The sequence below is a fragment of the Mustela erminea genome, chromosome 14 (assembly GCF_009829155.1).
Source record: "Mustela erminea isolate mMusErm1 chromosome 14, mMusErm1.Pri, whole genome shotgun sequence".
NCBI lineage: Eukaryota > Metazoa > Chordata > Mammalia > Carnivora > Mustelidae > Mustela > Mustela erminea.
Window position 1 is genome coordinate 83,499,668 of NC_045627.1, and position 26,650 is coordinate 83,526,317.

General features: G+C 44.8%; 1 protein-coding gene across 2 annotated transcripts; it reads right to left on the minus strand.

The window, feature by feature from the left end:
* Positions 1–26,602, minus strand: LOC116573416 (ATPase PAAT-like). 2 transcript variants are annotated; one of them, XM_032313524.1, is made up of 7 exons: positions 26,311–26,602; positions 25,489–25,692; positions 24,481–24,550; positions 19,242–19,448; positions 11,973–12,427; positions 7,230–8,856; positions 1–324 (listed from the first exon to the last, which is right to left on the minus strand). In XM_032313524.1, the coding sequence occupies exons 1-6, from the start codon at positions 26,472–26,474 to the stop codon at positions 8,622–8,624; spliced, it is 1,335 nt and encodes a 444-aa protein (XP_032169415.1). In that variant the 5' UTR covers positions 26,475–26,602; the 3' UTR covers positions 1–324; positions 7,230–8,621. The 2 variants fall into 2 exon arrangements, with proteins under 2 accessions (XP_032169415.1, XP_032169416.1); XM_032313525.1 differs by lacking the exon at positions 25,489–25,692.
* Between the last annotated feature and the right edge of the window lie 48 nt (positions 26,603–26,650).

Consider the following 26,650-nt stretch of genomic DNA (forward strand, 5'->3'; position numbering starts at 1 on the left):
TTTCAGTAGTGCACATTTATTCGAAAGTACATAAACAATAATGTTACAGAGTATATAGGATAAAAGCACTATTTGAACTTGACTTGAAAAATAAACTCTACTGGGAAAGGAAGGACTGCGCGTGAAGATCCTTGTTCCCACCCAAGTCAGAGAACCGGGGTTACGTCACAGAAGCACGGTGGCAGGAGTTCAGAGCTGGCATCCGCGCTACAATCGTCCCAGCACTGGAAGCTGGGGTAGGACCCAGCGGTGGGGGCTGTGAGATCAGTGACTGTGGCTTGATTACTGCTGGCGATGAAAAGAGCAGCAGGTGCCTTTGGAGGTCTTGGGAAAAGACAGACACAAAGCAAGGCATTAGAATTTTTCTTCTCGGTCCACTGGTCACAGTTATCAGGGGTATCTGCGAAGTTTACGCCTCGGGCCAATCAAATCATCAGAGCGGCCTGAAACTAGAGCTCGCTGCCCCTGTCCCTATCTAGTCCCTTCCTCTCCTAGGATGGCTAGAAATGTAAAATCGGGTCACAGCAAACGAGAGCAAACTGCCAGCGAGGGTCCCCCCGCTGATCGCTGCAGGCCCATCAAGTGCACAGCGTGACCCGGAAGGCGCCACACTGGGCCGACCCCCGCGTGCGGGGATTCTCCTTCTAGCTCCCAGGCTGAACGGCCCAAGGATGGGAGCAGCACCGCTTCTAACGACCCATCTCTCCCGGATCGCAGGTTCCTCTCCCCCGAAGTTAATTATCTTTTGTCTCATCTGCGCGCCCTGGGCAGGTGTCCCCCAGGATCTTCACGCAGCTCGGCCTCCCCATGGTCCCACAGGCCCACCTCACGTCCTCACGGCCAAGCACAGTGAATGAGAGAACACCGGGAGAGCTCCCCCAACCCAGCGAAGAGCAGATCGGCTCAGCCTGTCCTCTGAGGGACTCGGAGGCACAGACTCGTTCCCAGCCTCCGCCACAGGCTGCGGTGCCCTGCGCGGAGGGAGGGCCCAGCCCGTGTGCTGAGTGGGCCGGCCGTGGGGCCCCTCAGTGAGGGGAGTGAAGCCGAGCAGCACAGAGCCACCCAGCCGAGAACATTCTGTTCATGAGCTCACAGCCCTAAGCCAGAAGGGGAAAAAACCAACATTCTAGACTGCCCTGGCTTTACCTGCTGTCCCTGACCTCTCCCTGGCTGGGACCACAGGGCAAGCAATGACCTGGCTCAAGCCGGGAGCCCCAGGTATCCTATTCGAGGGGGGATTTGTCACTCTTACCCACATCACTCACTTCAAGTCCTTGGCTAGTTTGTAGTAAAGACAGATGACAACAGCCATCAGTACAAGCATGACAGTCAGTAAGCCGCCACCCATGGCCATCATAATCTTAAGGTTGAGCCTGTCACGCACACCTGGGCAGAGAGGTGCAGGGAAGCAGTGAGTGTGGCCCCTTCCCCACCCGGCCACCTCGCGTCCTGGGCAGGCTTCAGTCAGCGGGGACGCAGGAGCCCCAAACCACAGAGCTTCCACGTGTACGTGTGTGTGAATGCTCCCGGGGAGGCCTGGGAGCCGAGGCTGGCCAGAGCAGGAGGAAGGGGTTTCTTCGTGGCTGGAAAGCAACCAATCTGGACTTGAAATGCCAAGTCCAGAGAGAAGGAAATCAGAGAAATTGGGAAGAATCTTTTTCCTTTCCGCAGGTAGCAGCATGCGGCTACAAAACACAGGCCGGCCCTCGCAGAGGTAGCTTTATTCACAAACACCAGGGCCTCCTGACATCCAGGCCCTGAGTCAGGAGCGACCCCTTGCTGTTCATCAAGTTTAAAGTATTTTCTGTGAATGACTGAGGAAATGTCTTTTTTCAAAATGTCCTGCTGTGCAATGCTGAGAATCTGCAAACCCACATTATAAGTGATACGGTTTAAGGGAAAACAATGTTTCATGCTCCCACTGACAACTGTGGGAGTAACCCACATAATCGGCCACATAATTAGGCCCTATTATGATTTAAGGAGATTCTAGGAGCCCTTGACCTTCATTCTGTCTCTCCAGGAGACCACAGGCCCTTTCCACATTTTTCCTCCTAATCCTCCCAGAAAAATTTGTCTGGAATCTAGTAAGCTGTTTAACACTCTGAAATTAGGGGAACAGTGAGCCAGGAAGAAAGCATAAACAAGTTAACTGCTAAGCATATTTAGAGTTAAACCGCCCAGATCTGGATGAAGGCGAACTACTAAAGTAAATTTTTTTAATTGAGGGAACAGGATATTTTATGAAACCTGTAATTTGAGAAAGAAGGGTGGAATCATCCTTTCTAGAAGGAATTAAGATCCCAGGTTGAAGAACTCGCTTTTGAAGCAGCCGCTGTCCAGCCCCATGTTCTATGTCACATGCATGTGACATCCGCTCTCGGACAGCAGCTCTTCCACAGGGTTCTGAATTCCATCCTGTGTGTAGGTGGTCTTCAGCCCCCAGGAAACATATGCTGTGTTGAACCATTTCACTCTAAGTCTTTTTTTTTTTTTTTAAAGATTTTATTTATTTATTTATTTGACAGAGAAAAATCACAGGTAGGTAGAGAGGCTGGCAGAGAGAGAGAGATAGAGGGAAGCAGGCTCCCTCCTGAGCAGAAAGCCCGACGTGGGACTCGATCCCAGGACCCTGAGATCATGACCTGAGCCGAAGGCAGCGGCTTAACCCACTGAGCCACCCAGGCGCCCCCTAAGTCTTTTTTCTGCTCAGGTCTTAATTCCCTCACATTGATTCTCAGGATTTGACTGCTCCTCAAAAGCAGGTTTAAGATTTCAACGAAAAAAAGAAAAAGAGGGGCGCCTGGGTGGCTCAGTGGGTTAAGCTGCTGCCTTTAGCTCAGGTCATGATCTCGGGGTCCTGGGATGCAGCCCCGCATCGGGCTCTCTGCTCAGTGGGGAGACTGCTTCCCTTCCTCTCTCTCTGCCTGCCTCTCTGCCTACCTGTGATCTCTCTCTGTCAAATAAATAAATAAAATCTTAAAAAAAAAAAAAAAAAACAGAAAGTAAGAAAAAGAAATATGGAGAGGCTAAAAATCTCTTAACTTTAAAGTTTAGAGAAAACTGAATAGGCTTTATGCTTTAGCTCCCAAATGAAATAATGCAATGCCATTTACAAGGATTTGTTGATATTGGAAGATTTTCACACTTGATCGGGAAGATACCAGGGTTACAAAGATGAAAGTTGACCGGGACATCTGTTTGAGTAGGTGTGTATGATAGAGGCCCCAGGCCAGGCAATCTAGTAGCGCTGAATGAGGATGAGCAGACTCCAGGTGCAGGCGACATGGCTTAGACTGGTTTCTCCCTGGCTCTCTCCAAAGTACAACTGTAATCCCTGGGGGAAAAATACAAGAGTCAAATAAAGAAATACTCTGGAGGTTGGGAAGAGGAAAGCAAACAGTTTAGAGACCCCAAGCCTGGATGAGCAACACAGCTGCAGAAAAGAAAGAGGCATCCCGGGCCAAATCTAGCAGCAAAAGGTAGCACCAGTGGGTTTACTGCTCCAGGATTTAATGCAAGTCCTGCCAACACCACCACACTAGCACAGCAACAATGGCAACACGTGTGGTGTGGGAGTCCCACTGACAGCAAAAAGCCAGGAAGAGTGATCTGCTTCCTTGCTGATGCCAAGATGTGTCTCTGCTGGGAAACAGTGAGGTGGCTAGGTGACAGCCCCAAGAGGACCTACCATAAGAAGCTTCTCTGTCCCTATGAGCCAGATTCCCTTCTCCCACTTAGACGTACCAGATGGCTCTAGCCTGAACAATCCCCTGCTCCTCCTGGCTGCACTGTCAGGGCCCCAAGAGCCCCAGTGGCACCACAGAAACTGACCAGATAAGAACAGCACTGCAAAGCCTCTGGACATTAAACTGTCATTAGAATCTCATCCCACAGTCATAGACTGGGACCTGCATGGTAAACCTAAGCAGTTGACTATCTGATACAACTCAAGATTTACATAGGAGTTAACTAAAATATCCAAGATTCAGTGGAAAATCACCCATTGGACCAAGAACCGGAGAAATAACATCTGAATGAGAAAAGACCATGAACTGATGCTAACAGCAAGATGAATCAAATGTTGGAATTACCCAAAAAAGGATTTAAAGCAGCCATCATTTAAAAAGAAAAAAAAAAAAAAAAAACTTCAACAATCAGTAACTAATCTTCTTGCAACAATCAAAATATAGGTATCTCAACAAAGAAATGGATGTTATAACCAAAGAGCCAAATGGAAATTACAGAATGGGGTGAGGGAGAGGCTCACTGGATGGGCTCAATGGCAGATGGAGACGCAAGGACCAAATCAGTGAACCTGAGGACAGAGCAAGGGTATTCACCCAATCTGAACAAAAATCTAACATAACCTCAAGGACCTGTGGGACTATGACAAAAGATCCAACATTTATGTCATCAGAGTCTCAGAAGGAGAGGAGAAGCAGGATGGGGCGAGCTTCTGATGAAACAAGACAGACAGATTCAAGAAGTGGAGAAAACGCCAAACAGGATAAACCCGAGAAAATCCACAGCAAGGCACATTAAAATTAAACTCTGAAAACTAAAGACAAAGAAACAAACTCGAAAGCAGCCAGAGAGAAACAAGACACTACCCACCAGGGGGATGCCGGTTCAAACCACAGACCTCTTATCTGTAACACCAGCAGCCAGACAGAAGTAACACATGACGTCGCTTGAACGCTGAATGAAAAGAACTCCAAATTCTATATCCAGCAAAACTATCCTTCAGGAATGGAGGGGGAGAGAGACATTCTCAGATGAAGAAAAAGAATTTGTTCTAAATATCTCTAACCCTTAAAGAATGGTTAAAAGAAAAATAAAGGGAAAACAGCTGATCCAAGTGATGGGGATGGAGAGGAGGAATTTAGGGATCATAGTCAAAAAAGGCCTTTCTGAGGAGGGGACATTTGAGCAGATGCCTGGAGAAAGGGAGAGATCAAAGTGAGCAGGTGCATACCAGGCAAAGCAAATATTGACAGAATCTTAAGGCTGCAATGGGTTTGTTGTGCTCAAGGAACAAGAACAAGGCTGTTGGGGCTAGAGTGGGATGCGTGAAAGGGGTGGCAGCAGGACACCATTTGGAAAAATGAGCCAAGGATCCAATTTTGTGGGGATTTAAAGCCTTTAGTAAAAAGCCTAGATTTTCATCCTGCTGGTTGTAGGACATCTTTGCAGTGTATCACAGGGGTTTTAGGAAGGAACTCATGTAAGCTGGCTGCTGGGTGTGTGGTTTTAGACATAAAAAATGATTCTCACTGTGAATGGGCACCCGAGTCGGCAGGTGGGCTTCAGGAAACGTGAGGCCTGGCCCCACCCTGAGTTTCTGACTCCGTATGTCTGATTTGGGGCCCAAGAATCTGCATTTCAGTAAGTTTCAAGATGCTGCTGCTGCTGGTTCCTGAACTAGACTCGAGAACCACTGCTTAATAGAATGATTGTGAGCCCTCCTGTACCTAAGGTAGGATAGAGAAGAGGGACTTTAAAAATTGCCGGAATAGTAATGATATTAAGAAACACGTGTGCCATTCCTGCCATTTCAGAAGACAGCACAGTAGAAAAAGGGAGAGAAAAATTTAACATTTGCCATTTAACATCTGCTATAAGTATCAGAGGAGTCATGCTCAGAGTATCATAAGCTTCACGCCATAGCATGAAGTAAGCTGTGATAGCCCCCATTTTACAGAAGAGAAAACTGAGGTCAAGAAAAAGGCAGAATCACTCATCCAAAGTAACGCAGCAGGTGCGTGAACAAGGTGGAAGGAGTTCGGGTTTGTCCATCCTTGTGTGTTTTCCTCTAAGCCAACTTGGAAATACGTCTTCTAAGGGCATTTAGAGCGACAATGTCAAAACGGTAGAAAAATATGTGGCAGATGCCAATTTGCTGTACCTTGAGACAGGGAAGCCATGGAAGGAAAGCTTTTTCAACAGCTTTGGCTTTCAAATGTCAGAGGGGATCGATTCTAAGTAGTTAGGTCCCACCCCACAATCCACACAGGCCTGGAAAACAGGAGCAGTGGGTTCCAGGCCTACCTCCCCGCCATGACTTGTCATAATTGTTGGCAAGGCCATTCCGCTCCCTGAGCGTGTTTCAAGATAGTGGGTGCTGTGTGGTCTGACAAGGGTGGTGGTGGCGGCTGTTGATCTTTGAGAGGTTTCAACTGAAACCGCCACATCACACTTTGTAAACTGAGACACTAACATAAGCAGTTGGCCCCTCTGCTGGGGCTCATCTCCAGCCACACGTGTGCTCTGTCTGCAGGCTGGATCTCAGTGGAAGATGTAAAAGTGAACACACGACCATGTTTGATGGGAACGCTACCAAGAGCTTTCTGCTGAGAGAAAGTCTGCAATAACACCAACTATGTTCCGCTCGAGTCATTTCACAGTTGAGAAATTTGGACTCCCAAGAAGCCAGAGGTGCCTTAGTCTTCCATTACTCCTCTGGAATCCCTGGTTCTCATTTAAACAGAAACTTCCAGAAGCATCTCCCATATACACAAGGTTACACAGATACGTGTCCTGGGTGTTTGAAATTGTGGGTCTCTTTCTTCAGAGACATCCATTCTTTAAAGCAGAGGTTTTCTAACTCCCGTGCGTGAGAATCACCCGGAGAGCTTGTGAAATCAGATCCCTGCTCCCCCTCCCACCCCAGCGACTCTGCTTCACTGGTTCTGGGATGGAGCCCATGACTTTGCCTTTCTAACTAGCTCCCGGTGAGGCAGATGGAAGGGGCTGATCAGAGGGCGGCACACCGGGGAGCACTGTGGGACAGCCCAAAGCAGACTCTCCAAGTACGGCCTGTTTCAGAATAACCCCGAGATCCCTTGAAACCCCCATTCAGGGACCGCGCCTCCCTCTCTGGTCTGGTTCAGAAGATCTGCATTGGGGCTCGAGAACCTCCACCTTTGACAAGGTCCCCACATATCTCTGACAAAGATTAGGAAGCAGATGATGAGAAATGCTGACCTAACTCGTCAGGCAATCAGATGTTACCGTGGCTCTACATTCCCAGCACCCAGATTCCACTACAACGCAAAGCAGAATGCTAAGAAATTCTGCAGATGGATTCGTGAGCAAAGCTCCGCTCTGGTTTGCCGCCCGAGGCCTGGAGCCGATCGCGTCACTCTCCTCTTAAACCACGCCAGTCTCGGGAGTGGAGCGGTCACGGTTTTCCAGAGCCAGACCAAGGCCCCCTTTTCAGGCCTTACCTCTGGCCACTACCTGACGTGCCTCCTGTGCTTTAGCTGACCTCCACTGTTTTACGTCCCCCGAAAGAGAGCCTTCGGTGTGGCCTTTCTCTTGTCCAGCTGCTTGCTTCCCGACCGGGGGAGAGAGGGACCAAACGTGGGTTCGTGTCGGCTACATCTGAGCTGACTTGGAAAGAGAGTGGAGGGTAGGGAGAGGTGAGAAGCCCGGGAGGAGGACTCCTGTCTGCTGAAACCGACAGTCCGAGGGGCTGCGGGAAGAAAGGGCAGGCTGGCGTAGCGGGTCACGTGGGGTGTGGATGAGGCTGGAAGGCGGGGCTGGGGCCGAGTGAGGAAGAGCCTCCAGTGACAGTCTTGTGGCCACAGTATAAGAGGAGTCCTAGGGCAGCAGTGTGCACTGCCCGGCACCCAGAGCACTGACAATCCAGTGGTGCGAAGTAGGATGGAAACCTCAGCACGCCCCCGCGGGAAACAGGGAGACGTAATAACACCCAAAGTGCTAAAAATGTGGAAATTAAAATATATAACCTGGGTCTTGATTCAATTTCTTGATCATCACACATCCCTTGCAGCTACTGCAGCTACTTCAAACTCTGGTGTTTACCTGTGAAGGTGCATTGGCTAGCTCTTACTCCATACTAAGCTCTTACTTACTGGCTTATTACGTGTGCAGGAAACTTACAAGAAAAAAAGACTTTGAACAGAGAGTTTTTAAGTACTGTAGTCTGCTGCTTCTGCTGAGCAAATTCAGGCAGTATTTTCTTAGGAAATAATAATAAAGCAATAAACAGATTTATGCACAGCAGTTTATAAATATAAGAAAATCAGTACCTCTAATTTTCTGATACATAAAATGTTAAGTATACTAATGTTACAGAAATACCACATCTAATTTTTTATCTGAAATAAACAACATAAAACGTAATTTGGTGACTGGAAATTAAAAGGTTACAGCGCTGAAGTACTCTATCTAGGGTTCCCAAAAACAATCAATTAGAAAGAGAAAAAGAAACCAAATACTATATTTTTTTCACACCCCTAAAACATACGCCCTTTGTATAAATTAAAATGGTAAACACATATACAATATAGACTCATGAATTAAATTAAAAATCCTTAAGTTTAAGCACTAAAAAAAAATAAAAATAAATACAAGTAAAAAATAAAAGTAAACAATATTGCAAACAAAAATAACGGATGACCCTATCAGGTTAATCCTCGTGCACAGCCCTGGACTAACAGTAACAAGTACATTAAAATGAACACTGAGGTCACTCGATGTACATAAGATGATGCCCTCAAATGACATTAAATCCTTGCCTTGAACTCTGGGGGGTTTACGCTTTGCCATAAATACGTAATAAATATCTGTAGCACATCCTACAGGTTGAGCACTTATCTCTCTCCATTGGAAAGTCTTTCTCCAGAGTCACACTGTGTCAGGGCCGTCCCGGGGGATGGGGAGGGGGGATTCTGCAGCAGGTCCATCAACACAGCCATCTTCCTGTCCACGTGCTCCTGGAGTTGACGTATTCGCTGATCCATGGCGTCCACAAGCTTCTTTTCCAGCAGTTCCATATTTTTAGTAAGAATCTTTTCCAAGTAGGAGCACATGGGTTGCTCTCCCGTTCTAAAAATAAATTAAAAAACCAGTGTAACAATTAGCCCTGATATCCTAACAGAAACAAACCATACGAAATGCGCCCCCAAAGTACAATGCGGAAATCTGTCTCCGCAACGCTGCCGTCTGGGTACGAGGGGTTTCCGGTGCCAACATCCATCTACAAGGGGCAATGACAGCCCTAAGCGCCCAAAGCGGGCCGCATGTCCGATTCTTTCCACATGTCAGCACACAAGTGAAACGAGGGCACGGCGGCGAGAGGGCGTGTCCCCCTCACAGAACATGTCTCTACAAAGGGTCTTGGATTTTGAGCCCCAAATCAAAACTGATCTGCCTCAATGTTTCTTAAGGTCTCCACGTATGTCTTCCAAGAACTTCCCCAAGCAAACCCACAATTTCAAGGTTTGTTTCTTGTCACCCGCACAACCTCACTAAACACTGGAAGGTTCTCTTCTAACCTAATATGAAAACATGTAAAAACGAACGTAACTGGAATGGGCAGACAGAAATAACAAACTGAGAAGGGGAGCCTGGGGGGCTCAGTCTGTTAAGGGTCTGACCTCAGCTGGAGTCAGGAACTCAGGGTCCCTGCTCTAGGGACGTGATAGGCTGGGGCAGAGGGTAGGAGGGAAGGGGAAGTCTGACTCTCCCTCTGCCACCCCCACTCACGCGGTCTCAAATGAATAAATAAATTCTTAAACAACAATAACAACAGTAAAAGCGGTCCAGTTTCTCAGGTTCACAACCAATGCACACCAGGGCAGTGAACCTCAGGCCGCGGCCCACAACACCCCGGGGACCCGTGACTTGTTCAGCTTCCACCAAGTAGCAAGCGCTCTTACACGACGACCAAGATGATGTCTGAACCCTTCACCCCCAGATCCTCAGGAACATACGGTGACATTTCCCAGAGGCTACCCGAGGTGTGATGTCACCGCTCGGGTGAGCAACAGAAGCTGTGATCGAGTGTTCTTCAGTGTCTTAGACTGTCCAAGGCCAGTCAATTTAGGGTCTAAATAGTGTCTTCAGCATGATCCCCGTTTGTTCTCAGCACTTCTGCGCTCTCATCGGCTACTGAAGCCACATGCTGGCGGGCAACACAGATGAGACCGCGAGCAGACGCTAACATCGATTCTACATATCACCTAACACCATTCGGTGTTGTTCTTTAGAAAATACCTTCTTCATAAAAATTGTTACTAATATAATAATGGGTTTGTTATTTTTAAACAAATGAATCCTCTCATATATTCTATATAAAGCTTCTTCACAGTCCTCAGTTATTTTTGAGAATGCCGAGACCAAAAAGTTTGAGAACCCCACTCTAGAATATATGAGCGGTTTTTCTAAAAACCATTATTTTTTTTTTTCAAGTAACTCCAGCTTCACAGGAAGTTGTAAAGATACGAGAGTTCCCCAGTACCCTTCCCCAATGGTCCCAATGGTTACATCTCACCCAACTCTGGAGAACAGCAGAAAAGGGATGCTGCGGCGGTGTGCGCGGGCGCCGTCCTCCCACACGCACACACGTTCACGTGAACATCACAACTGAGATCACAACTATTCTTTCACCACAAACATCTCCCCATTGTCACAGCCACTCCCTAACGCCCTCCAGTCCTGATGCCTGCAGCCAGCAATATGGTCTCCATCTCTACAACTCCATTTTGGGAACGTTACACAAATGCAATCTTGGTGTGTGAACTCCTGAGATTCTCTTGTCCCTCAGCATAGAATGTCCTTAGGAGCCATCCAAGTTGCTGCGTGTGTCAACAGTCCGTTCCTTTTTATTGATTAGCATCCTGTGATATGAATATACCCCAGTTTATTTAACTATTCATCTAGTTGTTTGTTGTTTTTTTTTTTTAAGATTTTATTTATTTATTTGACAGAGAGAGATCGCAAGTAGGCAGAGAGGCAGGCAGAGAGAGAGAGGAGGAAGCAGGCTCCCTGCTGAGCAGAGAGCCCGATGCGGGACTCGATTCCGGGACTCGAGATCATGACCCGAGCCAAAGGCAGCGGCTTAACCCACTGAGCCACACAGGTGCCCTGTTCATCTAGTTTAAGACATTCTGGTTGCTTCCAGTTTTGGACCGTTACATGAAATAAAGCTGCATGAAGAACTGGGCATAGTTTCTACTGTCAACATAAGTTTTCATTTCTCTGGGATAAATGCCAAATACATTGCTGGCTCACACGGTGAATGTTTAATTTTCAAGAAACTGCCCAAGTATTTTTTACGGTGGCTGTAGTATTCTATACCTCTACCAGCAACGTAGAAGAGATCCAGTTTCTCCATATCTGCACCAGCATTTGGTATTGTTACCATTTTTTGTTTTTAAGCTTCAAATAACTGTGCAATATTATCTTGTTTTGATATTCATTTCCCTAGTAGCCACGAAGTCAATGATGATCATCTTTTCACTTGCTTATTTGATATGAGCACCCTTTGTAATGCCTCCATGTCCATTGCCCATGTTCTGATTGAATTTTTTTCTAACGTGAATTTTGGGAGCTACAGGAATGGATGCCATTTGTTAAATTTGTGACTTGCAAATTTTGCTCCCACTTTGTATCTGTATTTTTATCCTCTTAACAGGGTCTTTCACAAGGCAGAAGCTTTAAATTTTGATGGGATGCAATAGGTCAATGTTTCCATTATTCTGATTCTGGTGTCATCTAAGGGTCTTTTCCTAGTCTTAGGTCTCCAAATGTTATCCTACATATTGTCAGAAAAGTTTTATAGCTTTATGCTTATTTATTTTTTTTAAGGATTTTATTTTTAAGTAATCTCTATATCCAACATGAGTATCAAACTCACAACCCCAAGATCAAGAGTTGCATGCTCTGCAAAAAATAAAAAAATAAACTAAAAAATATAAAAATTAAGTTTAAAAAATAAAAATAAAAATAATTTAAATAAAGAGTTGCACACTCTGCTGATTGAGCTAGCTAGGTGCCCCTATAACTTTACGTGTTACGTTTAAGTCCATGATCTATGTTGAGCTATAGATCCTAAAAATACTGGAAATAGCTACAGGCAGCAGTTACTGAAACAAATCTATTTTCCTCCAACTAATTCTTCTATCTATGAAACCTAAACCAGATTTGTCTGAAATACTTACGCAACACCAACAACGCCTTCCCCGGCCTTAGTGATGCTTTCCTGCCACTTGGCGCTATGTCCCACGCGGAGATGGTTAACCTGACTACATAAATTCTGGAGAAAAGGCAGCAACTCAGAGTTAGGTATATTTGAGATGTCACTTGCTTTCTTCGGCAGGAAAGAAGAAACTGCATTTCTGAGGTCATTCTCCAGAAGGGAATGGTTTGGCGGCACAATGTTATAGTCTTTGAGGTGTGTAGTGTTTCCTCCACCCGGTGGCTGCGGACTTTTATTGACGCAAGTGTTTAAGTCTTCCGTCAGGGCTCCAGACGTCAGTCCGGTTCTGAAAGGGAAAGGCGTGGAGGGGGACTTGTCGGAGGCTCCCGAAGCAGCTGAGGACTGCAGGTCCGCCACTCGTCTGTAGCCAGTATTTCCCAGAACTGCCTGAAGCTGCTCTGCCACGGGAACACAGTTCTAAGCAAGGGAAAGAAATACACGTTACTATCGGTAGTGGTGACGGCTAACTTTTGGGGTAGCTACTGTGAGTCCGGCAAGGTGCCTTCTTTCTCTGTTCCTCTGAACAGCCACACGAAGTAGGCTACAAGTACTACCTGATCTTAAGCTGATGAGACCACAGCTGAGGTGAAACCAAGGCTAAAGGTAACCCGGCTATGGGAACGCAGCTGGTAAGTGGCAGAACTGGGACAGGAACCCAGACCACCAAACTCCAGAGTCGAGACGTTTTTTCTTTCTTTCTTTCTTTTTTTTAAAGATTTTTTTATTTATCTGACAGACAGAGATCACAAGTAGGCAGAGAGGCAGGCAGAGAGGAGGAAGCAGGCTCCCCGCTGAGCAGAGAGCCGTATACGGGGCTCGATCCCACGACCCTGGTATCATGACCCGAGCCAAAGGCAGAGGCTTAACCCACTGAGCCACCCAGGCGCCCCCAGAGTCAAGACTTTTAATGATTTCACTGCAATTTTCCCTAAAGGAAATATTAAATATTAGCATGCTTAGTAAAACTTAGTAAAAAAAATACTAAGTAAAACTTAGTAAAACTTAGCATTAACGTCTCCACTGTAAAGGCCTCCTTGATTTATGGCGATAAAATACAGTACTCTCAACTGAGGCACAATAATTGATAATATACTTAGCATTAAATATCATCCATCAAGTTTCCCATATAACAAGCTAACCTAAGGAAATTTTTTATAACTAGCTTATCACGGAAGATACACCAGATAAATTACATACTAGAAGTCTGATGTTTTATCAGTACATTTGCAACATCTACAACGACTAAAATGAGCCTACTTTTGGCTCCGTCTGCTTTAATGATCTGTAGGATAACAGTTATGTTTTATGGCCTCAACTGAACCGGCTATGCCGTATTAGTTCACGACAACAATCCGGCTCACTTCTGTAATGAAGTCACATGGCTTCCCACGCAGGGGCATGTTCTCGCCATGCTCCTTGCTGTACTCTTCAATTTCTCCACAACAGCAAAGCAAAGCAATTACTTCTGGCCCACTAAACGGTTACATGACAAGGCTGTATTCTTATTCGGGAACACCAGCACATCCTTACTGCTGCTCAACACCTACTGAAAGAGACTGAGGCCAGTATTATACAAGTCGGCTGAAGAGTCTCGGTATATACATGGTCTAGAACTCGAAAAAATGATTTCTGGACCAAATGACCAAAATAACCAAAACTCATTCAGTCAACAAACATTTATCAGAAATCTATTCTGTGTTTCCAGCACAGGAAATATGTGCATGAACAAGACAAATGAAAATTACTGATACGTGGAAGCAATACAGGAGCAGGGAAGAATGGACAGAAGAAAGGAAGGAAGGAAGAGAAGTCGGAGGGGAGGAAGGTGCGCAGGCGATGCGGCGCGTGGATGGAGACGGTGGTGAATACTCTGGGGGAAAATAAAGGAGGCAAGGAGAATACTGAGAGCCAGGGAAGTTGGTGGGATAGCAATGGGAGGGTCTCCATGAAACTTCTTTTGCTAAACTGTACTTTGGAGGAATGCTCTTTGTAAAGAAATGCTATCTTCTACTGAATGCAAGTTTTGGATACTCTTAAATTAGTCCTAGAGGATGGACAGCATATAGTTATGTAATATATATATAATTATATTATTATAATTTTGTATATAATTATACATATATTATATATATTTTGTATATATAATTATATATAAAATTTTAAAATTCAACAACTCTCCTTGCGCAGAAAGGAGCCTTAATCGTGATGACAAAGCTAAACTATTTTTGGTAGTAGTCAACAATCCAAAAAAACCTTAGTGACAGAAAATTGAAAATACTTTTTTAAACTGTATTTTATTTTTAGAGAGAGAGATACCATGAGTTGGGGGGTGGCAGAGGCAGAGAGAAAGAGAGAGAGAATCCCAAGCAGGCTCCATGCCAGGTACAGAACCCAACTCAGGGCTGGATCTCATAACCTGAGCCCAAATCAAGAGTTGGATGCTTAACAGACTGAGCCACTGAAGCACCCCAGAAACTGAAAATTCTGTATAAACAGCAGTGAAATCAATGTCAAAATTGTATATGATAATTAATTTGGCAGAAATTTTAATTAAAATCTAAATGCAAATAAGGTACATGCTCTGTGAGGTTTTCTTTTCTAATATATCAAATTTTGACTAGAAGAAATTCACTGATTATAAAAAGTGGTCATATTTTTCTCAGATGAGAGCTCTTAAGGTAATTTCCTTTTCCTCCTGGTATTACATATGCTGGAATTTACAGGTGAGTCTATAGGGCAGTAAATAAACCAACTTTGGGTGCTGGTGGCTATTCTTCTGTTTCCTTTTCTTCAATTCTTAATTTTCTTGTGCTGCCTGTCACATGTTGCCTTGCATGGTCCACCAAACCCTTTTAAAAGTAGGCAGGGGAATGGGGAGGAAATAATTTATATGTATTTATTGTTTAGGCTCCATGTTACATGTTATATAGAAAACACAGAGTAGCTTAAAAGAACATAAAATCATTCATGTTGGAATTACGTCCATATACCTATACGTGAATACGTAAAGGACTATTATCTGTGTATACATATAATTTAATATATGTGTACATTTACCCCCAGACTTGTGAAAAATTAAGTGTTTATTTCTGACTATCTTATCAGATATCTGAAAGGATTATCTAACTTTTACTATAAAAAATTTAAACAAGTGTGGGGGCACCTGGGGGGTTCAGTGGGTTAAAGCCTCTGCCTTCGGCTCGGGTCGTGATCCCAGGGTCCTAGGATCTAGCCCCACATCGGGCTCTCTGCTCAGCAGGGAGTCTGCTTCCTCCTCTCTCCCTGCCTGCCTCTCTGCCTACCTGTGATCTCTGTCTGTCAAATAATTAAAATCTCTAAAAAAAAAAGTCTCTACCATTAAAAAAAAAAATTTAAACAAGTATCATCTTGAGAAAGCAAGAAAAAAGATATTTGTATTTCAAAGGTGAAAAAAGTAAGCCGTGTAAACCCTGCATAACTGAGTACGTTTTCTTCGAGAAAAATGGGGTGCACCCTTTCATTCAGGTAACATTAAATGAAAACTATAGGCTAGGCACTTTGATATATAATTCCTATTCAATTTCCGTAAATTTTAAAGCAAAAACAAATCAGAGCCAGCAAATTTTACCTTCAAACTGAATGAAGTAAAAAAAACTTTAACAAAACTTTCAAGAACACAAGCAACCCCAAAGCACGGGTGAAGCAGGGAAGGTAGAGGGCTTCTAACAAAGCTTCCCAGGTAGCTTCTCTCTCCTTCACGACAGGCGCGGCCCAAACTAACATAGTGGGGTTCTAGTGTATGCAGTTACACAGCTTGTACCAAAGGAAAAGTTCTGGTCATGAGACAGCCCTACTTTATTTATTTACTTTTAAGATTTTATTTTTAAGTAATCTCTACATCCAACTTGGGGCTCGAACTTACAAGCCCAAGATCGAGAGTCACACACTCTACCATCTGAGCCAGCCAGGTGCCCCAAAACACCCTGAGTTTATACTTAACAAATGGTTACACAGCTTACATGACATTTTCCAGGGAGGCAGTCCATAGATTCCTGCTTTTTATTAAAATGCAATCCTAGAACCAGGTAAGCCCTGTAAGAATCATCCCATAAACAGAGCCTTCCCACCTGGAAGAGGTCTTATGTTGGGATGTTTAAAAGAAGATTTAACTGAGTCACCTTCCTTTTTCCCAGGTGTTCCCCCATATGTCCCCATATACAAGGATTTAGTGGGTAGAGGGGGCAGGTCACAACAAGTGCCCTGGAGGGAAGGACCTGCATGTGTTTCTACATACTCAGAAAACTCTAGGATACGCACCAAGCTGGGGAACACAGTGAGAGCTGGGAGAGCACTTTTATGATTTACTTAATGCACTTCTGAATGGATTAAAATCTCTGGCAAAGAGAACATGTTATTTTTGGAATTACACCAAAAAACTTAAAGACATGGCAAAAAACAAAAACAAAAACAAAAAACAAAAAACCTATCCATGTCATTTCTTTTTCCAAAGTGAAGTTTTTAGAACATAAAAATCGGTCCATGAACTGATTTATTAACCCCCTCTGACGTTTCCAAAGAGTTGCACACAAAAAAATAATTTCCTCTTGTTGTACATTTTCTATCTCCATGGGATCCTTCTCCTCAATCATTTGTTCTCAAAGTATACTATGCATACAACTTATCTGGGGACGTCTGTTTGATAAACGGATTCCTGGATCCCACCTTCTGGGTTTCAGGTCATTGGCGCCAGCCAGGAATCTGCTCTTTATAAACATTCCAAGGGATTCTGGTACAGGCGAGCTCCTTATCGCTACCATTCCTGAAACCAACCCATTTACCCTGGGTACCTCCACATTTCAACTACCCCCATTTACTCCCTACTCCCTCCGAATCTGGTTTCTGTCTCATAATCATTCTATCTGACCCTCTGAAGACCTCCAAGAAGCACTTAAACTTGACCATCCAGAAGGCACATACATCATATACTTATTTGGAGCCACAAACAAGAGAGACCAGCTCCCTGTCGGCAGGAAGCTTACATTTTAAAGAGATAAACAGACTGATACGTAAACAACAGCAAAGGAGTCAAGAAGGCTCTGACAAAAATATGATGCAGACTTGGCGGGAAAGGCTATTTTAAACTGGTGGTTGGGGAAGGTCTCTAAGGATGTAACATTTAAGTCGATATCTTAATAAAAAAGAGAAGTCCAGGCTCGCCAAGGTCTGGAAAAAGGGCTTCTCGAGAAAGAGAACAGTTAAGAGTGTAAAGGTCCCAAACACACCTGAGTATCTGAGGACTAACAACGCCAGCGTGCCTGAGTCTGCAAAGCCTGGAGATCTAGGCCAGAGATGAGGTTAAGGAATCAAAGAAGGCCCAGATCTTAGATGCCAGGGCAAGGAATCTTTGGGTTAATTCTAAGTGTGATGGGAAGCAGTCAGATGGCTTTACACAGGGAAGGATGGGTCTGACTCACTCTCCGAGATTATTCTGGTCACCCTGTCGGGAATGGATGCGGTGGAGAAGGAGGACCAGTGAGGGACTTCTGGAGGGTCAAGGTGCAGTGATGGTGCAGAGAAAGAAGAGTATGGAACCCGTACTTTTTCGAAATCCTCCTTTCCAGGGTTCCCATGATCACCATCGACTCTCCCAATTTCCCTGTCTCAGCCTATTGCTTCGGTGACAGCTGTACTAAATTACTATTGGTAAAATTCACAAAAGGTATGTATGCTGCTTATTTAGACTATTCCTTTTAAATTTTCCCCTTAATCCTTTGATCTTAGCAGTATTATCATTTAGATTTTGAACACAAAGAAATTCATGTAAAAAAGGTGAAGCACTGCCAAATTACACAACTACTCACGTCAGCACCACACCCTGAAATCAGGTCTCCTGACGTCAGATTTTCCTTCGCGCTACTCGGTCACACACCCGGTCTTCTGCTGTCCTGTTCCTTTCCTGCTCCCGATATCCTTACCAAACCTAGCTACTCCCGAAGGCCATTTCTTCCTTGCTCTGGCTCTCCCTCGACCACTTTCCCTGCTGTTATTGGGGTCCACCGCTCAAACCTCCCTTCACTCCCCCACACCCACGCCCACCTGTGCTTCCAAATGCTCGCACTCTACAATTCATGTCTACAACTTAATTTTCCCAAATCGAACTTTTTCCCCAAGCAGTCTCCTCCCTTGGGTTCCATTTATATTGTTGGTATCACCATCTTCAAAACCGCAATATCCCTCTTTAACTCTATTTTCCTCCAGCAAACCAGTATCAAGTAGGTTGCCCCGAGCTAATGGCACCATCGTTGTATCATCTCACAATCCAGGATGTCTAATTTTAGACCCTCCTTGACTCTCCTCTGGATGAGGGAAGGCACATGGAACTGGTCCCCCTGGAGTCACACATCCTACTGATTCATTGTTTCTTCTCATTCCTGTACACACATAGCATAGCTCTGGGTTAGAGTTTCTCAAAATGTAAGCAAAATTACGTATGAACCTCAAAAGTAACATTCAAAGCCCTCTATGATCCAGCCCCAAACTAATCTCCCCCAAACACTTCTTCACCCAGAGGAGTGAACTTCTATTCATTTCCTAGCTATATCCTGTTCCTTCTGGCCCTGAAGAGTTAAGCCATGCTATCTTCTCTCTCCCAAATTGCATCCCTCCAAATTTACTTGCCCAGTCCCATCCTTCTTCCTTAAAGGCCTAGATAAAATGAAACTATAAATATCCTTAAAGATCCTTAAACTAATTGATCTTTGAACTTTCTAAAGTGTTCAAAACATTGCCTTATTCACTGAGAAGGTGCTTAATACTGAGTGAGTAAATTCACAGTAAAGCATGAAGATCTGTAGTAAGGTATTTTGTAGAAGAGAAAGTCTGCAAAATGCTATTTTACGGGCGCCTGGGTGGCTCAGTGGGTTGAAGCCTCTGCCTTTGGCTCAGGTCATGATCCCAGTGTCCTGGGATCAAGCCCCGCATTGGGCTCTCTGCTTGGTGGGGAGCCTGCTTCCCCCCTCTCTCTGTCTGCCTCTCTGCCTACTTGTGATCTCGCTCTCTCTGTCAGATAAATAAAATCTATAAAAAAATAAAATAAAATAAAATAAATGCTATTTTACAAAAGCAAATAAAGGTAGCAGTCAAATCAACAGTAAAAGTTCGAAGAAAAACTTTCAAGTCGATACATGTCCTTAGAAAAAGCTGTCATTTTGAAATCGTTAATGGTACCTGGAGGGAATCCATGTCCACCTACCTGCTGCTGAAATTTAACCATATTCATCAACTGCTGAGCACCAGGTGACAACTTGGACCCCATGGCCTCCATGAGAGTTTGGACCCTCTGCAGGTCTATCCTTGATCCTAGAGCAGGAGAGCTTGTTGAAGAATCTGCTGAAACCCGCCTCAACTGTACCACAATTTTACTGATGAACACATGCTGCTTTTCACCAAAGGAGAGCAACTATTATAAAACAAAGAAGGTCCAGGAAAAAAATAATATTAAACAATAATCACTATTTAAGGTCACTTTTCTATACAAACTAGAAATAATAATGTATTTAGGAAAATTTATAGAAAATAGAAACTTTAAATACTCTTTCATTTTTACGTTTTCCTGAAAATTGTAACAATCAGCACTTCTAATTTACCATGAGGCTCATAAGAACTGTTTATATAAAAGAATGTAACTTCAAACTGAAAAAATACACAGAATACAAAAGGGACTAGAGTAAAATTTCATTCACTTACATTAATGAATAAAAATAAACGATACCAATCTGAGAAGCTGCACAGCTAGCTATAATATTGAATATAAAAGAAGGCTTTACAAAAGCACTTCCAAAGCATTTACTGAAATACTAAAGATAAATCAGTCTTGCAGAATTTAGAATTAAAAGAGAAAGTTAATACGGTCTAACATAACCTTCTGGTTCACACACAAAAAAGACAAGGTCAGTGGTGATTTTCTGACTATCAAAGGATTATGTAAACTGGTAAAAGTCAAGCTTGGAACCTAGACCTCTGGCTTCTATAGCAGTGTCCTGCCCGGTGCTTTATGCTGCCTTATTTCACCCATGTTTCTGAACCAAAAGACATTCCTCGTGTGGTACGGACAACAAAGTAGCAAAGTGGAAAGGGATCAGGATTTAGAATCAGACAAGTCAATGGTGACTCAACTTAGAGCCTGTGTTTATACCGGGAAAAGGCAAAAACACGAGTCAGGAATAAAAAAAATTTTTTTTAAAAATGAGGGAGGGTAAAAACAATGATTTTACATGGTTGTTATGAGGATTAGGTGTTAAAATTCCCAGCACCTACCACTGAGTAAATGCTCAAAAAGATGGGTCATTAACTATTAACTTTCATATACTATTGCCCCAGAACAAGCTTCGCTACATTCCCTCAGAACTTCCATTTACCACTTAAAAAAACACTTACCTTCAGAGACACACATAAAACCATATGTAACATGACAACACAGGTCAAGAACCCATAATCTAAGAACTCTGTGTGTGGTACCAAAAAGGTGACTGTCCTCAACAATTAAGGAACTTCCACATTAAATTTATACACCTACCCTAATAATACCCTAATACCCTTTCTGCCTTTTTTTTTTTTAAGATTTTATTTATTTATTTGACAGAGATCACAAGTAGGCAGAGACAGGCAGAAAGAGAGGGGGAAGCAGGCTCCCCGCTGAGCAGAGAGCCCGATGCGCGGCTTGATTCCAAGACCCTGGGATCATGACCTGAGCCGAAGGCAGAGGCTTAACCCACTAAGCCACCCAGGCACCCCCTTTTCTGCTTTTCCATCCTCACTGCCCCACCACAGAATTAGGGACATATCTGACTCACTGAGTCAACTTACAATCTATTTCATCACACCAGAATGTGAGCAGTATGAGGGCAGTCATTCCTTATATTACTGCTAATTCCTACATGCCTAATTATAGTACCTAGCATCAGTAGGCATTCAAATATTTGTGGGATGCATGAAATACTTTATTTAAATACATCTGTATATACTATACAAAATAGTTATCTTGGAATAATCAGTTCTGTAAATTTGCTACCAACAGGCTATGACATTACTTATTTTTTCTTATTCTAAAGTCTTGTAATCTTATATAAACTAATGTGGAGATAAAAAGAGAGCAAGAATTTATTTCCTTATAAAAAAATTTAAATTTAAAAACACCTTTATTGAGATATAATTAACATGCCAAACAATCAAATGGTTTAAAGTATACAATTCAGTAGATTTTAGTATATTCACAGAGTTGTGTAGCCATTACAGTTTTATTTTATTGTTTTTTTTTTCTTTTCAGATTTTTTTTTTATGTTCTAGTTAGTTAACATACAGTGCAATACTGGTTTCAGAAGCAGAATTAGACACAACACCCAGTGCACATCATAACAAGTGCCCTCCTTAATACCCATCACACATTTAGCCCATCTCCCACCCACATCCTTCCAACAACCCTGTTTGTTCTCAATCTTTAAAAGTCTCTTATGGTTTGTTTCTCTTTTTTTCTCCCCCATATATTCATGTGTTCTCTTTCTTAAATTCCACATGAGTAAAATCATATGATATTTGTCTTTCTCTAACTTATTTTGCTTAGCATAATATACTTTAGCTCCCTCCATGTTGAAATGCAAATGTCAAGATTTAATTCTTTTTGATGGCTGAGTAATATTCCATTGTAGACATATACCACCTCTTTTAACCATTCATCAGCCAATGGACATTTGGTCTCTCTCCATAGTTTGGCTACTATAACATCATTGTTGATAATGCTGCTAAAAACACTGGGGTGGGGCGCCTGGGTGGCTCAGTGGGTTGAGCCGTTGCCTTTGGCTTAGGTCATGATCTCAGGGGTCCTGGGATCAAGTCCCGCATCAGGCTCTCTGCTCGGCAGGGAGCCTACTCCCCCCCACTGCCTGCCTCTCCGCCTGCTTGTGATCTCTCTGTCAAATAAATAAATAAATAAAATCTTAAAAAAAAAAAAAAAACACTGGAGTGCATGTACCCTCTGAATCTGTATTTGTCTATCTTTTGGGTTATTACCTGGTAGAGCAATTGCTAGTTGGTAGGACAGTTCTATTTTTAACTTACTGAGGAACCTCCATACTGTTTTCCAGAGTGGCTGCACCATTTGCATTCCCACCAACATTTCAAGAGGCCTTCGCTTTCTCCACATCCTCACCAACACCTGTTATTTCTTGTGTTGTTAATTTTAGCCATTCTGACTGGTGTCAGGTGATATCTCCTCATGGTTTTGATTTGCATTTCCCTGATGATGAGTGATGTTGGGCATCTTTCACATGTCTCTTAGCCATTTTTACGTTTTTTGAAAAATGTCTATATTTTTAAAAATATTTATTTATTTATTTATTTGACAGAGAGAGAGATCACAAGCAGGCAGAGAGAGAGGAGGAAGCAGGCTCCTTGCTAAGCAGAGAGCCTGTTGCGGGGTTTGATCCCAAGACCCTGAGATAATGACCTGAGCCGAAGGCAGAGGCTTTAACCCCCTGAGCCACCCAGGCACCCCCCAAAATGTCTATTTTTGACTTCTATTTTTTAACTGGATTATTTGGTTATGGAGTGTCAAGTTTGGTAAGTTCTTTAAAGACTTTGGATTCTAACCCGTTACCAGATGTCATTTGCAAATTTCTTCTCCCATTCAGTAGGCTGCCTTTTAGTTTTGTTGATTGTGTCCTTCACTGTGCAGTAACTTTTTATCTTGATGAAATCCCAATAGTTCATTTTGGCTTTTGTTTCCCTTGCCTCCGGCAAGAAGTTGCTCCAACCAAGATCAAAGAGGTTGCTGCTTGTGTTCCCCTCTAGGATACTGATGGTTTCCTGTCTCACATTAGGTCTTTCAACCATTTAAATATTTTTTTTGTATCTGGTGAAAGACTGTTGTCCAGTTTCATTCTTCTGCATTCTGCTGTCCAATTTTCCCAACATTTACTGAAGAGACTGTCTTTTCTTTTTTTTTAAGATTTTATTTATTTGACAGAGATCACAAGTAGGCAGAGAGGCAGACAGAGAGAGGAGGAAACAGGCTCCCTATTGAGCAGAGAGCCCGATGCAGGGCTCAATTTCAGGCCCCTGAGATCGTGACCCGAGGTGAAGGCAGAGGCTTAACCCACGGAGCCACCCAGGGGCCCTGAGACTGTCTTTTTTCCACTAGATATTCCTTCCCACTTTATTGAAGGTAAGTTAACCGTATAGTCGTGGGTCCATTCCTAGGTATTCTGTTCCATTGATCTACATGTCTGTTTTTGTGCCACTACCATAGTGTCTTGACTACAGCTTTGTAGTACAGCTTGAAGTCCTGAATTCTAATGCCTCCAGCTTTGCTGTTCTTTTTCAGGACTGTTTTTGCTACATGGGGCTTTTTGTGGTTCCATACAAATTTCAGGACTGTTTGTTCCAGCTCTGTGAAAAATGCTCACGGTGTTTTGATAGGAACTGCATTAAATGTATAACTGCTTTGGGTAGTATAAATATTTTAACAATGTTTGTTCTTCTAGTCCATGAACATGGAATGTTTTTCCACTTCTTTCTGTCCTCTTAAATTTTATTCATCAGTTTTCTATAGTTTTCAGAATATAGATCTTTTACCTCTTTGATTAGGTTTATTCTTTGGTATCTTAATGGTTCTGGGTGCTAGCCATTGCAATTTTAGAACATCGCCCAAAAAGTAGCCATGTATCACTGGCAGTCACTCCGCATCCCACCAATACCCACCCTGCAGCCCTAGATAATAACTAATCTACTTTCAGTCTCTATGGATTTGCCCATTTTGGACCTTATATATACATACACACAGACTCATACAATATTATGATTCCAACTTCTTTCACACAGTACGTTTCAAGGTTCATCTGGGTTTCTATATGTATTTTTTTATGACTGAATACTTTTCCATTCTGTGGGTACACCATATTTTGTTTACACATTTAGTAATGGACAGTTGGGTTGTTTTCTTTGTAACCTTTTGGCTATTAGGAATGATGATGAACGTTCATGTACATATAAAGAATTTTTTTTTTTTTTTGGTCAGCTAATTTATCCATAAGGTAGTTCGAAAGAAATAAAGAGATTTGCACCAGCTCACTTGACTAGGCAACAAAACAGGAAGACTATCCTGGCCTACCCCTTCTTGGTCAGTAACTTTTCTCTAGGCTCCACTGAGAACACTAAAGTTCACCTCTATGATATTTTTCATATTTAAGACATAAGTCCAAATCCCTTTAACTTCTGGATACTCTTCTCTAAAACTTCCCCAATTCCCTTCTTTCTTGATATAGCTTCCTATATCCTTCCCTATAAGCCAACACTGCTTATAGTTTTCATGATACATATTTTTAGGTAATCAAAAATAAAGCTGGACTAACCATATTACTGAACCAACAGAAAACAAGTACAAATTATACAAAAACATTTGCAGTTGTCAAATTAGTTAAACTCTAGTGATGACTTACCTTTATTTTACAAGCATGACTAGAAGACTCCAATTTTAAGTACTTTTTGTAGAAAATAATTTTGTGCTCACTAAAAAGAAAATAAAACTTAAGTTACTTTTAATTCTATTAAATAGTTACATTTAAAAATGAATTGTTCCAAAAGAATACATAAAGAAACAGCAGAATCAAAAAATTCAGAAAACAAACGGATGGTTGCCCAAGGGATGGGCAACATGGATGAAGGCTGGTGAGAGATACGCGCTTCGCGACAAAGAATGAGTAAGTAGTAGGAATAAAAAAGGTTCAGTATAGGAAACTTCGTCAATGACACTGTAATAGCCTTGTACGGCAGAGGATACTGAAATAGCATTATCTCACTGATACTGTACTGATGCTGCAACAGACGGCAGTTACTCTCGCGGTAACAGCTGGTAGTTAGACCTGAACACCTTACGGCCCATAAAGGTGTTGAATCACTACGTTATACACCTGAACTAACGTAATGTTACATGTCAACTGTACTCAAATAAGGAAAAATTGTTTCTAAGCCATTCCTTAAATCCTGGGATTGAATCGGGGCAGAATCTTTGCATCAGAACCTGGAGAAAAATCACCCTGTAGCAGGCTGAACTGTGTGTAGGTCGCAGACTGGTGTGGCACAGTCTTGGCCTGGGCACCACTTGTAATGGGCTTCCTTTCAGAAAAATGTGTTCACTTCCAGACTGACTGCCAAACTGCCTCTGAAAACAGACCACCGCGTGTTCAGGGAGAACGGCAAGAAAGAGGAGTAAGGACGGACTGACTGCCTGGAGCCCACACGGTCTGCGGACTGGTCCGCTCCACGCAGCCCCCTGCCTCACCGGGCCCGAAGCCTCCACCCCGAGCGCCGTGGGCGAGCGGACTCGGACCGTCTCCAGGACGCTCAGGGGAGACTCCCACTGCTCCGGGACGGCCGCGGCTGCTCGCGGCCCGCGCCAGGCCACCCGCCAACAGCACCGCAGCTCGGAGAGCCCCGCGCTCACAGACCTGTCGCCCGGGTCGCCGCAGACCGCCTTGCCCCGGCTGGTGCCGCAGTACTCCTCTCCCACGTACACCTCCATGTTCCGGGCCGAGCTCAGAAGGCCGACAGCCACGACCTCCTCGCCCCCGCCGGGCTCGCAGCTCAGGTGAAGGAAGCAGGGCTGCTCCCCGGGGCCGCTCGGGCCGCTCTTCAAAACCACCGGCTCGCGGCTGAAAGGAAACGCGTCCCGCGCGCTCCTCAGTCTGCCCGTCCGAACCCCGCTCGCGACCCTCTGGCCGGGCCGCGGGTCCTCCCGACCCACTTCGTCGCCTGCCCAAGCACCGACCGACGCTCGGCACAGATTCGCGAGGAAACGGGCCCTGCGGACGGCCGGGCTTCGCCGCCCACCGCGTCCTCCGTCGCCGCCGCCACCCCCCGCACTCCCTTCTCCCGACGGAGAACGTCCCCGGGCACCTGCGGCGCGCACCGCAGCGGGAGGCGGGAGACCCCGAGAGGCCCCGCCTATCTTCCCCCTCGGGAAGCGGACGGGACTCTCGCCGGCCACACGTGCTAGCGCCGACGCGGGTGGACGCGAGGCCTCGGCCGGTGCGTTGGCGCGGGGAGGGGGAGGCGGGGGCCGGTGCCGACCCCGCGGAGGTGCGGGGGCCAGCCCCGCGCCCGGCACTCACGCCCCCGGCCGCCGCTCCCGGCCCAGACCGGCCGCCCGCTCCGCTCCCGGATCCCGGGCCCACACCCGCTCCCCGCACGGCCCCCGCCTGCCCTCCCGGCCCCCGGAGGAGCGCGACCGTCCCGCAGCGGCGGCCCCAGTCCCCGCCGGCCCGGCGCACCCCGCGGCAGGCGGCGTCAGCGGTTCCTCCCGGTCCAAGTCCCGGGCGCCTAGGTCAGCCCGGGTGAGACGGAGGCTGTGGGCCAGGACTCCGCGGGCCGCATCCCAGGAAGAGGCCAGCATCGGGCGGCGGGTCAGTCCCGCGTCCTCGGCCGGGGTCTCCATTCAGCCTCCCCCAGCCCAGGCCGAGTCCGGAACCTCTCTTTCAGGGCTTGCGTTTCCGCCAGGACAGAAGGGAGGCGAAGAAGGAGAGCGACTTCCGGCTCGGCTGGCTTCAAACCTAAAACCGGCCGCCCCTCGCCCAGTGGGAAGAAAACCAGGTGCCGGAGACACGCATGCGC

Bases quoted from the DNA above. Each gene is read 5' to 3' on its own strand.
- LOC116573416 (XM_032313524.1), bottom strand. From the start codon at position 26,474: ATGGAGACCCCGGCCGAGGACGCGGGACTGACCCGCCGCCCGATGCTG. The intron at 25,693-26,310 runs GTGCGCCGGGCC...GTTTCCTTTCAG, and splicing joins CTGACGCCGCCTGCCGCGGG to CCGCGAGCCGGTGGTTTTGA. The intron at 24,551-25,488 runs GTCTGTGAGCGC...TTTTCTTTTTAG, and splicing joins TGCGGCGACCCGGGCGACAG to TGAGCACAAAATTATTTTCT.